Source organism: Passer montanus, unplaced genomic scaffold (assembly GCF_014805655.1).
Source record: "Passer montanus isolate IOZ18808 unplaced genomic scaffold, ASM1480565v1 scaffold14, whole genome shotgun sequence".
Lineage (NCBI taxonomy): Eukaryota > Metazoa > Chordata > Aves > Passeriformes > Passeridae > Passer > Passer montanus.
This window is the reverse complement of record NW_024360941.1, coordinates 454,945-468,233: the sequence shown is the minus strand read 5'-3', so window position 1 is coordinate 468,233 and position 13,289 is coordinate 454,945. Positions and strand designations below refer to the sequence as shown.

The 13,289-nt window shown below is 41.4% G+C and overlaps 1 protein-coding gene across 3 annotated transcripts; it reads right to left on the bottom strand.

Moving 5' to 3' along the window:
* Nucleotides 1-2,236: 2,236 nt before the first annotated feature.
* On the bottom strand, nt 2,237-12,751 carry ERI1 (exoribonuclease 1). Of its 3 annotated transcripts, none has more exons than XM_039700229.1 (7): nt 12,408-12,742; nt 11,656-11,831; nt 9,359-9,569; nt 7,910-7,993; nt 7,127-7,236; nt 5,947-6,061; nt 2,237-4,777 (listed from the first exon to the last, which is right to left on the bottom strand). In XM_039700229.1, exons 1-7 carry the CDS (start codon nt 12,612-12,614, stop codon nt 4,535-4,537), a joined length of 1,146 nt encoding a protein of 381 aa, XP_039556163.1. In that variant the 5' UTR covers nt 12,615-12,742; the 3' UTR covers nt 2,237-4,534. The 3 variants fall into 3 exon arrangements, with proteins under 3 accessions (XP_039556163.1, XP_039556165.1, XP_039556164.1); XM_039700231.1 differs by having other exon boundaries at nt 11,656-11,826; nt 12,408-12,538; XM_039700230.1 differs by lacking the exon at nt 7,910-7,993 and having other exon boundaries at nt 12,408-12,751.
* Nucleotides 12,752-13,289: the final 538 nt, after the last annotated feature.

Sequence of the window (13,289 nt, the reverse complement as noted above, 5' to 3'; positions counted from 1 at the left end):
TGTGTCATGCTCCACAGCCCAGGTCCTGCATACCACTCCAAACCTGAACACAACCACAATGAAGCAATTCCTGCTGATTGGGACATCTCTGGCTCGTAGAGATCCATTTGGCTACATGTGCTCTTTAAAAATTAACATTGCTGAAAAAGGGCAAATAAACAAAGGAGGTCAGAATCACCTGCAAGTACTTTACCAATGCAAGACCACTCCTACCATTCACTTCAAACAGCAAAACCTCATAGCTAGCACCAATTTAGCCAGGAAAGTAGGCAAAAATTCCACCATGATATATCTGCAAGTAGCACCACAAGCTTTACAATTAAGATGTGCAGTCATGACCACAGCAAGTTAAGATCACAGGAGCAGGACATGCTGCTACCCATGGGCACTCCTGAACTGAGTGGCCACAGAGGAGACAGATGCCAGACCCATGGAATCATATCCCTAATCAGAACACACCCAGAGGTCACCCCTGCCATAAAGAGGAGTTCAAGGCTCCTGCCATTCACTCAAAAAAGACTTTTTTCCATAGGGAGCCACTTTAGTGCAAAGCAGTCACATCCTTTAGTTTAAAGAGCATGCCCCTTAAGCTGCTTCAGGTTTCCCTCCCACAACACCAAGTCCTCCAATTTAAAAAGGCAAAGCCAGTCAGCACTGAAGGCTCTGAACGTGAAAGGACTGAACTAGAAGGAACCCAAGAGAGAAGCAACTGCTCAACCTCCAAAGCCTTGTCAGCATGCATACTTGCAGATCAGCACCCCGTTTTCTCTGGAGCTGCTCTAGAATGAGGTGTTAGCCTGCTCCCAACCATGGCTCTTCAGCTGAGGCCACAGCTCAGGACAAGGCAGAGCAGAAGTGTGTACTGACCACACCTGGGGAGTCCTCTGGGTGAGATGTCACTGCCATGGGGTTACCAAACAGGAAAAGAGGCTGGAATGGTCTTGGTTGCAGCAGGAATGACATTCTATACATTTAGCCCATCTCAAAAGGAACTGGGTCTCCTCTACCCTCCACATGTATGACTTCCAATTTCTTTATAAAGGGCCTGTCAGTTGTTATTAGAAAGACCATACATAGATCTAAACTGGTACAAACTTCTCTCCAGAAGAGACAAACTTTCATTAGTGGGAGAAAAAGGGAAAAGGAGGAATTAAAAACAGCCATGGGAAGTGTGAGAGGGTGAGAGAAATGAGTGAAAAAACACTGCTTTCTCAAGGTCACTGAGGAGCAGTCAAGGCCTGCAGTGAAATGCTGAGAGCTGTCCAAGGGCATGAGAACATAAGGTGAACTGAGCTTTTCACTCATTTCCACTGCTGAGAACAGCCCCTGCCTCATTGCAGTGTTAATTTCCAACAAAATACGGAAACAAATACCTTGTTACAGCAAATAATTAAATTGCTTTAGTATCAGACAAGCCCAGGCAAAAGCAGTCTCTGTGGACAGCTGAGCTGCTGTGAGTGGCCCCTGTAGCCACACCTTCAACAAGGAGTTAATGGGAGGCTACAAACTGTTGTAACCTCTCTTTCCCATTTGCTCAGGGATTTGCTCGCTGAAACAGAGGCTACTGCTCTTTAACCTGTCTGAGAAACCTTTTCCCCTAACATAACCCCAAGATTCTGTGAAGCCCTCTCATGTTCATATAAATATATATTAAGAAATCTACTTCAAAAGCACTCATGTTGAAATTAGTCTGCAATCCCTTTGTTTAAAGTTGCTACTGTTCCACAAACGCTGTCTGCAGTAGTGGAATTGCTCAAGTACAGCTCCTGAAATGTGAAATAAAAAGCAACAGTAGAACAAAGCCTCTGACTTGAACAAGGCAAGCAATGTCTACATGCTTTTTTTTCTCCATAAAAGAGATTGGATTGTTTTTTACATAGTTGTCAATTATTTTTACCAGCATGGGAAGACTCCTCTAATAAATTAAAATATTCATTACAGCAGATGCTTTCAGCAAGCTTCTTTGGATGAACAAATGAGATCAACCTGAAAAAACACTGTTTGGCTGAATATGAACATCACTAGTAAAATCACCAAACAATTTTTTTCCCTGTGGAATGAAGTATCCAGGAAAATTTATTTCATTACTGAGTGTTGCATGGGATTTATACCATCCAGCCATGGCAATGCTGCTGGTCCACTAGAGAAGACAAATCATGAGCTGAGCTGATGCCAAGACCCCCAAAAGTGTTGAAATCATCTCATGCTTTACAGACCAAATTCAGTACCTGACATGTTTAAAAATATGAAATTATTTTAATAAGTCTGTTTACATTTCAAACAAATCAGCAAACATTGTTAAAATTCACTTCATCTCAAAATCACAGAATCAAATATTCTGTGAAAATACTTACACCTTACTGTTTGACATTAATCCAACAATTAAAATAGTATCTGGAATGATTCTACGGATTTCTGCAGCTCACTGATAGAAAACATCCCAACCTACTCAAACAGTAAACAGAACAGTTATGATTTAACCCTTATCTCAAAATATCTTTTTGAAGTTACTTAGCAAAAATAAACATCTCTGTACTTAAAATAAATGATGTACAATTACAACAGCTCTTATGCAACCTGTAGTATAATCTGTAAAAAAAAAAAAAGTTTCTCATTTGACTGTGAGCCTGGTTCCAGACCTGTAAATAAAGACTAGTGATAAAGTCTCTGGCTGCCACCATGCCCAGGGGAGATCTGCTGAACTAGACTCTATTTTGTCACAGAAACTTGCACAACAGTAACTCAGACACAAAAAAAAGTAAATTGCCATGGTACTTCAGAAAAAGAGGTTACTACAGTCCCTACAGTGAAAAGTATATATATATAAGAATTTGTACAAAATATGGGCTGACAGATAAATGGCATTTGAGGAGAAAGTATATCAGAGATTTGTATTTTACCTTGTGAAAATCCATCAAGTAGGGCTACAAAAAGAAAAACAACTGTGAAGTTCAACAAAGTTCTCTACAAAAGAGCAACTATCTGCTTTCAGGAAAAAAAAATACAAAAAAACCCCCAAACTTCCAGGGAAAAAAAAACCCACCAAAAAACATAACTCTGAAGTAGTTATGACTGTCCAAATCTGTGACTCCAGAAAGAAATCATATGAAGCAACTAAGAATTGACTAATACTTCTCCCTCCTGCAGGAATTTAAAATGGAAGTTTTCACAGTTCCATTGATGCAGTTTAACAGTCAGAAGAGCAAAGAGGGGCTGGGAGTTGATTAGTCAGTCAGTGTTCTTAACAAAGTTTATTAATTGGTTATTTTGTGTCCTGAAAGCAGGTGGTAAAAAGGGTGAATTGTAATACAGGGATACAAATTTCTTTTTTTTTTTTTTTCAAACTGAGAGCAACCAAAATACATTATTCCACTTTTCAGAACAACCATTCTAATGCAAAGCTGATCACATTAATGGTGCACTTTGTAACACCCCATGGAGACAAGGCAAATTAGTACTTTGGCCTCTTTGAATATCATCTTATCTGAGGCCTAGGGAGTAAGCAGAAGTTGATAGTAATTAACTGTGGCCTTTAATAATAAAATTATATGAATCTTCCAATGCTAGATTTTGTAATAAAGGCATAACTTCATGGTGGCAGGAGCACAAGAAGATACCAAAAATAGCTGAACACATCTTTAGCCATGAATGAGAAGCTTCTTGTTTTGTTTTAGGTAATAATCATAGAGCATGAAATTTTGACAACTTGGCATGTTTTGAACTTACTTTTACTTCACTCATTTTTAAGAGTAAATGGCTGATGGTATCTAAAAATATTAAATGAAGGGCAGCTTTGCAGGAATAGGAGATGGGATTCTTAAAGTGAAACTCTAAAGAACCTTCTCTTTTGAAACACAGGTTAGAAAAATACCATCATACTATATTAATGAAATTTTTATTCAACACCCAGCTCTTCCATTTGATGGGGAAGCAGACAAATGCATACCTTAAAGAAGAACCCCAAACAACAGAGTACTCCTCTACTGCTTTAGAACTGATGAATGCACACCCATTTCTCCTAGACTTTGTAAAAAACAAAAAAATTGGTAGGAACCCTTAGCAGAGTGCCTTATCAGGAAGGGCCAGCCCAACCACTGCTCTTTCAGTTCTTCCAGAAATGGCTTATTTGTGTGCAATGAATAAGCAGATGCTAGATATCATTGGAGTACATCACAGTGAGCAAACACTGCCCACAGGCTGGGGTGGAACAGCAGCACACAGGCACAATCCCTCTTAGCAGGTGTTCAAATTACATGTTCTTAAAAGCTTAACACTTCGTCTGGATTCCAGATATCAACCTCACTGCTAGCAAAGCTGGAAACAACAATGGAAATCATCAGTACAAAAAGAAATTGCTGTAATAGGCTTCAAAGAACAAACAGCTTCCATGCTCCTCTTTATTTCAACAGAGATGATTAGTTAAGGTGCTTTAGGATTCTGCACGGCAGACAAACTGGCAGAGGTGGCCATTCAGTAAGCTCTGGAGTCTTTAGCAGGTATCTGAGGGCAGCAAATGGGGCAGAGCCCTGAACTGCTAGTTTCTGTAGCGGGGCATCTGTGGAGCAGGGGCTCCCTCTAAGGGGACCGAGGAGGAGACTGTCATCAGCTGTCCACCGTGAATTCTCTCATTCACCCGCAGGTCACAGCCATCCTGCAGCATCCTTATAGCTATCCTTGCAATGTTTTTAGAGTCATCAAGTCCACTGTGAGGTCTCCCATCATAATTCATGCCCAGATTTTCAAGCATGATTGTCAGCTTGGTCTGGTTTCTAGGAACCTGATGGAGAAAGTGAGTAACGTTCAAGGATTAGGTTTGGTACCAAGTCTTTTAAATCTAACACGGGGCAGTAGAAACACATGCAGATTTTAAGCCTACTTAAGTCACACATATGACTTTCATGTTGCCTTCTGTCAGACCACTAAACATTTAACTTCAAAGCACCTTGGTGAGACAGACACTCATTTTTACAGAGGAGAAATAGTCAACAGGAATTTGTCTAGACCTGGGATCATGTCAAGAGCCTCTGACCAGCACCAGCTCAAGACACACTTGTGCTGGCAAGGGTGGAAGCCATGACCTAGATAAGTTTAACTATCTTTATAAAAAACAAAAAACAGTGGCATTGTAAAGGAAATCTGAGTTTGGCTTTCCTTTTAAATTCTAAGTGATTAAAGAAGAACCAAGCTCCTGATTCTCACTGACATCAAGCTCCTGAATGCCTTCAACCTTCACAGGATCTCATCAGCAACACCTACAGCAACCCTGTAATATTTGTCCAGCACAAAGTAAAGCTCTTCCTTATTAGATGTCAATCTCTCTTTTATCTACAGGTTACATTTTGTATGAAAAAGCCCTTCAAAAGAAGACCATTAGCTAGGTTAAATCCCTTTCAAAAAAAGTATTTTACTGTAGACTGATTGGGAATTTGCTAGAATCATTTTATGGTGGTCTGACAGAAAGCAGCAATAAGGTCCAGCACTGAACTCAGTATTACTTTTCTCTTGACAATTTGATTCCACTGTAGATACATCCTAATCTTTCTCTGCCTCCATGACACTGTCCAAAGTCAAGATCCTATGAGGGTAATGGTACATGTTAATTTTGTAGTGTATTGCATGAAAACAGGAAAAAATAATCAAAAAATCAAGACAGTCTTTTCAGCTGAACTACTTGATCTAAGAGGACTGGTATAACATTTTTAGGCAATCGTTCAAGGAGCACAACCTGATTCTTAAAAACAAGATTAAAATCAAAATGCACTAATTATATGATCTTCAATTAGTGAAGTGAGATCTGCACATGAAACACATTTGAAAATCAGGCACCAGACAAGTAGTTCAAGTACTATAATTTTATACTACACAAGTAGAGATGACAAGCACAACAGGTCATTCTAGACTTTTAAACCAAAATTTCCCGTAAGAGAAACAGCAATTTGTACAAACCTTGTAGAAGTTCCCATATGATTTGCGAATATTGATCCACTTTTTGGCAAAAGAAGGGTATTTGATACGGCTAATACGGCACTGGATGTTCAAAAATTTACTCATATCCCAAGATCTTAAAAAGTCAAAAGAGGAAAACGTTAGTCATGTATAATTCTGTGTTCTGCATATTGCACAGTTGTAGAGCTAAAAGCTGTCTTGTCTCAGGTGATCAGTAGAATGAAAACAGTTTAGGAAGCTATAGTCCTGGTAAAGAATTTTTTTATATGAATTTGTTAATCATGGGGAAAAAAATAGGAGCAAGACTTTCACCAGGATGGTTTCAGGTCCACAACAGTTAGGACAAAAAATAGCACACCAACTATTCCATCTACCACATCAACATGGAAAACTGCCAATAAATTAGATGCTTACACAGCCCTTGGGGAAGCAAGTGACACCTTAAATCTTCCTGATTATTTGGGTATGCATTTATCTCTCTACTTCAGGTAGAAACTAGACTGCACCTAGTTTTATGAGAAACCAGTTCTCTATGAAAATAGGAAGAAATTACAATCCTATTTATTTAGCAGCCTGCCTTCCTGAAGTGAACCACCCCAACAAGTTTGTAAGCTGCAAGCTAAAGTAAAGCTTTTTTCCCCCATCTCTTCTAGCTCTCTATGCAATCTCACCTATACAACAGAGATTTCAATGCTCCTATTTTCCTTAAGGAATTTCACTGGGGGGATTCCTCTGGAGGGCAATTCCAGAGACATTTAGGCCCAGTAATATAATCAGTCTTGCACCAGCTTTGCTTTCGCATTTTCTTTTTTTTAATTCACTGTTGCTTCCAAACATAGTAGTGTAATTATAGGTTAAAAATTAAAAATTGCAGAGTATTATTTTCAGGTGTTATGTGCTAGATATAAATGGAGAATTACAGCAGCAACAAAGTGCAGTCTTCAGCATCGCAGTTGCATACAGCCCAGTAGGAAAGAAACGGCGCCATCTGATGGATTTTAGCTTCATTTTCAATAGTTCAGTTCAGCTGTACCAGTCAAACAATCTTTTTAACAAAAGCTTCCATTAAAATAAAACCAGCAAAATGGCAGTGTCCTGATCCATCTTTAGCAATGCTCTCACAAATACTAAACGTGGTTTTGCAGTTTTAGATTGTGCTGAAGGCTGTATAAGGACATACCCATCAGTCAACAGGGAATAGCTGTACTTTGTTCCCAGTTCTCGCTGTCTCATCCACTCTATGACATTCTGCAGAACTTGAGGAAAAATATCAGCTTTATCAACAATGTCCTAAGGGAACAAAAAAAAAACAAAAAACCACAACAAAAACCCAACAAAAACCCTATTAGTAAGAAACATTTTTTCAGAAAAAAATCCCTCAGCATTAAGTGTATAAACTGTGTTGGTATATGGGCAATTAAAAGCTTGGCTTAATCAAAATCTTTACAAAACCAGATTATATGTTAACAGATCACTGGACAGGTTTTTCTAAACTGAAAAAACAGCACCACAGAAGCACTGCTACAAGAGCCAACCTCTTAATAGATTCTGTAAAGGTAAAAGGTTAGTCCGTGGCTGAACCTGGATTAAAACCTTTAAGGTTGTTTCCCAGGCTCCTTCTTAAGTCACTTATCACAAGCCATTGCCATCCTAGGACTCTAAACTCTTCAGAACAAAAATATTAGGAGAGGAACTGATGTGATTCACAAGGTGCTTTGCCCTACTGAAGATTAAATTTCTCCACATGAATTAAAAAGAAAATATTTTTCCCCATAAAATGACCAACTTAATGAAATCAGCTCTGTGATAACTGGGAGAGGGAAAAAACAAGGATTAAGATAATAGGCCTTACAGAAAAATAACCATAAAAACTACCATTTAAGGTTACCAGTCTGAAAACATCAACATCACATCCCTTTTTTTTTTTTCTATTTCTTCCTGAAGAAACAAAAGTGCAAATTACCTGTGTTATTCCTGTCAGACTGATGCAGAAGTCTGAAAGCTTGGGATTAATCTCTGGCTTCACGTATTGCTGAAAGGTATCCTCCTGTAACAGGAGAATCAATGGCTCAGCTGCAGCACACTCTGCAGCCTGCAAGGCAACTTCTCTGGCTCACCTGCAGCCCAAAGGCAACAGCAGCTACTTGTTTCTGCTGCAGGCAAAAAGCAGTGTGCACCTCCCGAGCCAGTAGGAGCCCCCTGACTGGCCATCATCAGATTCCTAACAGGACAGATAGCTTTCCAACCAGAACATGCCCTTCCTCTCAGCCAGTAGGCACCAAAGAGTGGGAATGTGGACTTAAGAAGGAAAAAGGATTTTTTCTGCAAAAAAAAAGCAGATTTTGGAAAAGATTTAGGAAAAGAAGAGTGAAAGTAAGGAAATAAATGAGAGGCATGAGCAAAGCCTTATGTTTTTTAGGTGATATCTCTAAAGGTTCACCTGCAATTCAAGGAAAGCAACCAACTGCACACCTCAGAAGCTTCAGGCAAGTCCTATGCCTCTGGATGCCAGCCAGGCAGAGACAAACAAAATCTCTCTGGGAAACTGAGCAACACAAGAGTGAAGACTGAAGGCAAGTTTCATGGAAAAAAAGAAAGCCCCAAATCCCTGCTGTTATACAAAACCTTTTGGACAGACAGAAAAAAACCCACTCTAAGTGCAATAAAAACAATCCTGGTAATCTGCACAATCCTTTTTCTGCTGTTAAATCATACAGGCAGCTATTCTTTACTGCAGCACCACAATGATTACTGGAAATCCTCTTCCCATTAAGAGTTCTTCATAAACAAACCATTAGTCAGAGGTGTGTGCACATCCTCTGTTTCACTCAATTTCAGTTAAGCAGCAGGTGGTTTAGCCTAAAAGAACTAAAAGTACTGGAACCCAGCACTTGAGGCTACCAAATGCCTGTGAAGTATGTTTAAATCAGGTGACACAGCTGTCAGTCTGTTGGGTACAATGTGGAAACAGCTGAGCCTGACAAGAAGTGGAGTTCACTCAACCTCACTTTCTAGACCTCTGCATTAGTGTGTTCTAGATCGCCTCACACAGGACCACAGAAATTGATCATTTTTGATTATGATGAATGCCTCGAGTCCTAGAAAATGATTTGTGGGCCTTAAAGTAGGGAAAGAAAGGGCAGGTGCGAACATACATGGACAACTGAGAAATTTGTATCAATAGAAGGAGCTGACAGCAGGAGAATGATCTACTTGGATGATCATTTGGAAAATGCTTTCAGAAGAGAAAGTTTTGTTTGTACCTAAGAGGTACAGAGGATAAACCCTTATGAAAAAAAAGCATGCTATTTTTAATGAAGTTCAACATCTACCTAGAAACTAATCTACACCTTCTGATGCAAACAAGTTACTTCAAATAACAGCATACCAACACAGCCATTAGATCACTTACTATTTCCAGGGTACGTGTGTTTACTAAGACAACAGGAAATTCAATTATTTCATGTACAAATTCAGGTGGATTTCCTTCTTCACAAGTTGCTTCAAAGTCAACGACACAGATGTAGTCATAGCAGCTGTCTCCACTAATGTGGTCCTTCTGCATCAGCTTCTGTTTCTTATAATAGTTTTTCAATCTCTTTTTCAGTACATCTTTCACTCCTCTAAAGAAATAGGGAAAGTGACAAAGATCACACTCTTGTTTAATTATTTCCGTGTTGTAAAACTGAACCTATATTTAACATTTGAAAGCTCAAAACATATTAACCTCATTTTCAACACCAGCACATGTGAAGTCTGAATTCCACTTTATCATAGAGGAGTGTTAGCCCCATTATCTACACTACATTAAACCCATTTCTGGGATAACCCAGAGGCTGATACCCCTCCCAATACAATAGCAGACACAGACTGGGAAGCATGGCACACAGAACTCTGCAGTTCTTGCTTCAGCAAGACTCACTTTCCAAAGCTCAAGTCTTTGCAGATTGCTCCAGGCTGACCTCTGGCCCTGGAAGAAGTAGTGCTTCACCTGTACTCCCCCGTGCCCTCTACCTGAAGTGATTCATGCCCGAGGCCTTTCTGCATCAGTGGCAGAGACAACACAGAATCCATCTTAAACATCCACATTTTACATTCTTCTCAATTTAAATTTTAAATTGAGCTTGAATAACTCAATTAAAATAAAGTATTTGTATTTGAGATTTCAGTTGTTAAAAAAACCTCCTGGTCAAGATCCTGCTTTTCAGGAATTTTGTGGCTACAAATAAATTCACATGGCAAGTGATTTAAGTTACTTACTGTGTCATTTTAATATAAACATTTTAATATATGAGGGCATATTCCAGAACTGCCATGGACCAAATCAGAGCTGAATAAATGAGGATCATTTACCCATCCAAGGAAGTTATTTTCAAAATTATTCATTGCAAATGAAATCACAGAAGCTGTAAGAGATATGAGTAGCAAGTGGTATTATCAGAAAAGCAGCCCAGTGATCCACAAATAAGAACTTAAATCAAGCTACTAAACATGCATTTGAGAACATCAGCTGCTTCTGCAGAGAACTCTTCTTCACCCTGGTTTATTGGTCTAGTTTAAGTCAATAACCAGTTCATTAAAAGCTGAGAGCTTTTAATATGGGAGCTGATGGATGGGGAAATGACCTCTTTCTTTACTAAACTTATAAAAAAAAGGTTGAAAATAGGAAATGATTAACTATCACAATAACCTTGAAGGAAAGGATGGTGTGTGGTAATCTGCCCAATACTCTACATTAGAACTGATGAACTATTTGTTCACAGATAAGGCGTACTTGAATATATTGACAAAAGAAACCTAGCTTGGGTAAAAGAGAAATCTTAAGCCTTCAGCATTTACAACTAAATTTAAGAACTGATATAGAAAACTAATAACCTAAGAGAAGGCCACAAACACATCATATACTATTTGAATTCTGCTTTCAATTTTAAAATCAGAGCAACTGCTAAATAGCTAGAGAAATCGAATGTGTTTTACCAAAAATCTTCTCAAGTAATGATAAGATTTTCTCCTCATGAGGCACTAAATTAATTAGCCAACCAATTCCCCACCACTACTTCCTCATTCCTGCTGCCTACAGAAACAACACTATTTTTCTCAGCTGACCTTCTTCACAATATGTCAATATGTTGCCTGGCCACAGAATTATTAATCTTGCAGTACACCAGGAACTACACTATATTCCCTTGCCTCTGCCCCAGTGAACACAAATCCAGCTTACAATACATTCATTTTTTCACATTTTTCTAGCACACATATTCAGAGTAGCAAACGCTCCATCTAAAGGTATTTCTCCTCTGCAATGATTAAATCCTGAGCCCCACCACCAGAGTTTGTAGCAAGTACCAGATCTGCACTGGTACACTAAGTAAAAATATGGATGTTCTGAAGCAAGTTGATGTATGATGAAGGTCTGCAGCACCACCTGAGAACCACTGCAGCTCTTCTTTCCCCTTTGACCAAAAAGTGATGAGAAGTACCTTACAGTTATGTATTCAAGCATTTCTTTGGGTTGCCAGTTGAGACAGCACACATTAAGCAGTACACATTAATCCTACAACAAAAAAGCTGCAACAAGATTGCACATGAAACAACTGGTGTCTGGTGCTGTGCCTGCTTTTCACTTTGTGCTGAGTTTTTAAACTTTAAAATAATCATCCCTCATGACTCTACTGCTCTCAAAGATAAATCAACATGTTTACAAATAACCTGGTTTCAAGCTTGAACTCTGCAAGTTTACTTCTGAGCTCTTCTCTGGTCATTCTGTTGATACAACCATTGGTTATAGCGATTTCTTTGTAAATTGGATCACTGAAGTCATTTGCACTGGCAGCTGATGTTTTGCCATTAGTTTCTTGATCACTGATCCCACAATGCTGTCTACCCTAGGAGAAAGAGAAATCAGGAAGTCATTTAACAACGTCAAAACAAGATGCTTGAGCATTTCACAGCTCGTTTTGGCACCAGAACAGTAAAGCCTCACACTGTTACACTTGCGATCAAACGGAGCGAACTAGCTGATAGAAAGGTAAGCGAATCAATACCGAAGCCTGCTCTGAAACAATGTTTTCCTAAACAGCAACAAACAGAATAAAGGGACACTATTGCCCGTGTCTTGAGCCATGTCGAACAGCAGCTCTTGGAGACAAAACTTGAATATGCATCCCAATCTCAACAGAAAGAGTTCTCTGGGGCAAACGGGCAAAGCCTTCACGAGCAGCGAGATATCTCTCGGCGACTGAGCTAACCAGACTCCACACTGACTGGGACACGCGGGCCGGTGCCCAACGCGTGCAAGATAAACAAAGCAATAAACGAGAGGAAAAACTGCGGGCACTTCCCGGCTCCCGGCCGCTGCTCGCGGCCTTCGTGGGGCCCACACACAGCGCGGCCTCGGGAGGGCGAGCCCCGGGCAGGGCCGGGCAGGGCCGGGCGGGCCGGGGCCGAGGCGGGNCACTCACCGGCGGGAGGGCTGCGGGGGCAGCCGCCGCCTCGTCCCGGGCGGCCTGCGGGCGGTTCTCTTTCTGCTCCTGCATGGCGGCGGCGGCGGCGGGAACCGCGGGGGACGGCGGCCCGTCGGAGGCGGGAGAGCGCGGAGCCCGCCCCTGGGCGGAGCAGGGCCCCGTGAGAGCCGAGCGGCCGCGGCTGCCGACGTTCCCGTCTGCCATCAGACACTGTGGTGGGCATGGCCACGAGAGCCCGGCAGCCCTCTGCAGCAGCACCGCCGTCTCAGCCCTCCAGGGCTTCTGCCCAGCAGTGCCCCCGCGGTTTGGGGTCACGGCAGCTCTCCGGAAGCCCTCTCCGTGTTACGGGAAACACGCACTGGGCACACACCTCATTTATGTCTCCTTGCTCCTCCCCACGGCACTGATTTTGCACAGAGCACCCGAAACACGATCTGGGACACCCGTGGTGTGTTCAGCGCCAGGTCACAGCCACCAGAAGGATGCAGTTGACCCCCAGCCCCTTCCTGCCAGGGAGTTTGCCGTGTCTGCTGTTCCCCATATCCCTTAATCCACAGCCAACAACCAGGGTGAGGTGGGTGACACAAGACGTATAAAGCTCTCTGGATCTTCTTGGCCAGGAGGTGAAGGCAAAGCAGTGAAGTCTCTCTGTCCATCACAGGTCAGCTTGTTTTCTGCTGGTGCTTCCCACCGTCCTGAAGTGCCACCCAGCATCCCTCAGTGATGGAGGCTGATGTGTGGCACCCACCTAAAGCAACCACGCCAATACCTCCACATCTGCCAGCCACTAAACAGCCCAGAAATTTCTCTCTGCCCTGCTGTGGCTGGGGCCCTAGCACACACCCTCAGTCAGACCTCCTGTCTCACTGTGGCACACCA

Excerpts from the sequence above, each read along its gene's own strand:
- ERI1 (XM_039700229.1), bottom strand. The coding sequence starts at position 12,614 with ATGGCAGACGGGAACGTCGGCAGCCGCGGCCGCTCGGCTCTCACGGGG. Across the intron at positions 7,994-9,358 it reads ACACACGTACCCTGGAAATA|GAGGATACCTTTCAGCAATA; the intron begins GTAAGTGATCTA and ends CTCCTGTTACAG. Across the intron at positions 7,237-7,909 it reads GTCTGACAGGAATAACACAG|GACATTGTTGATAAAGCTGA; the intron begins GTAATTTGCACT and ends TTGTTCCCTTAG.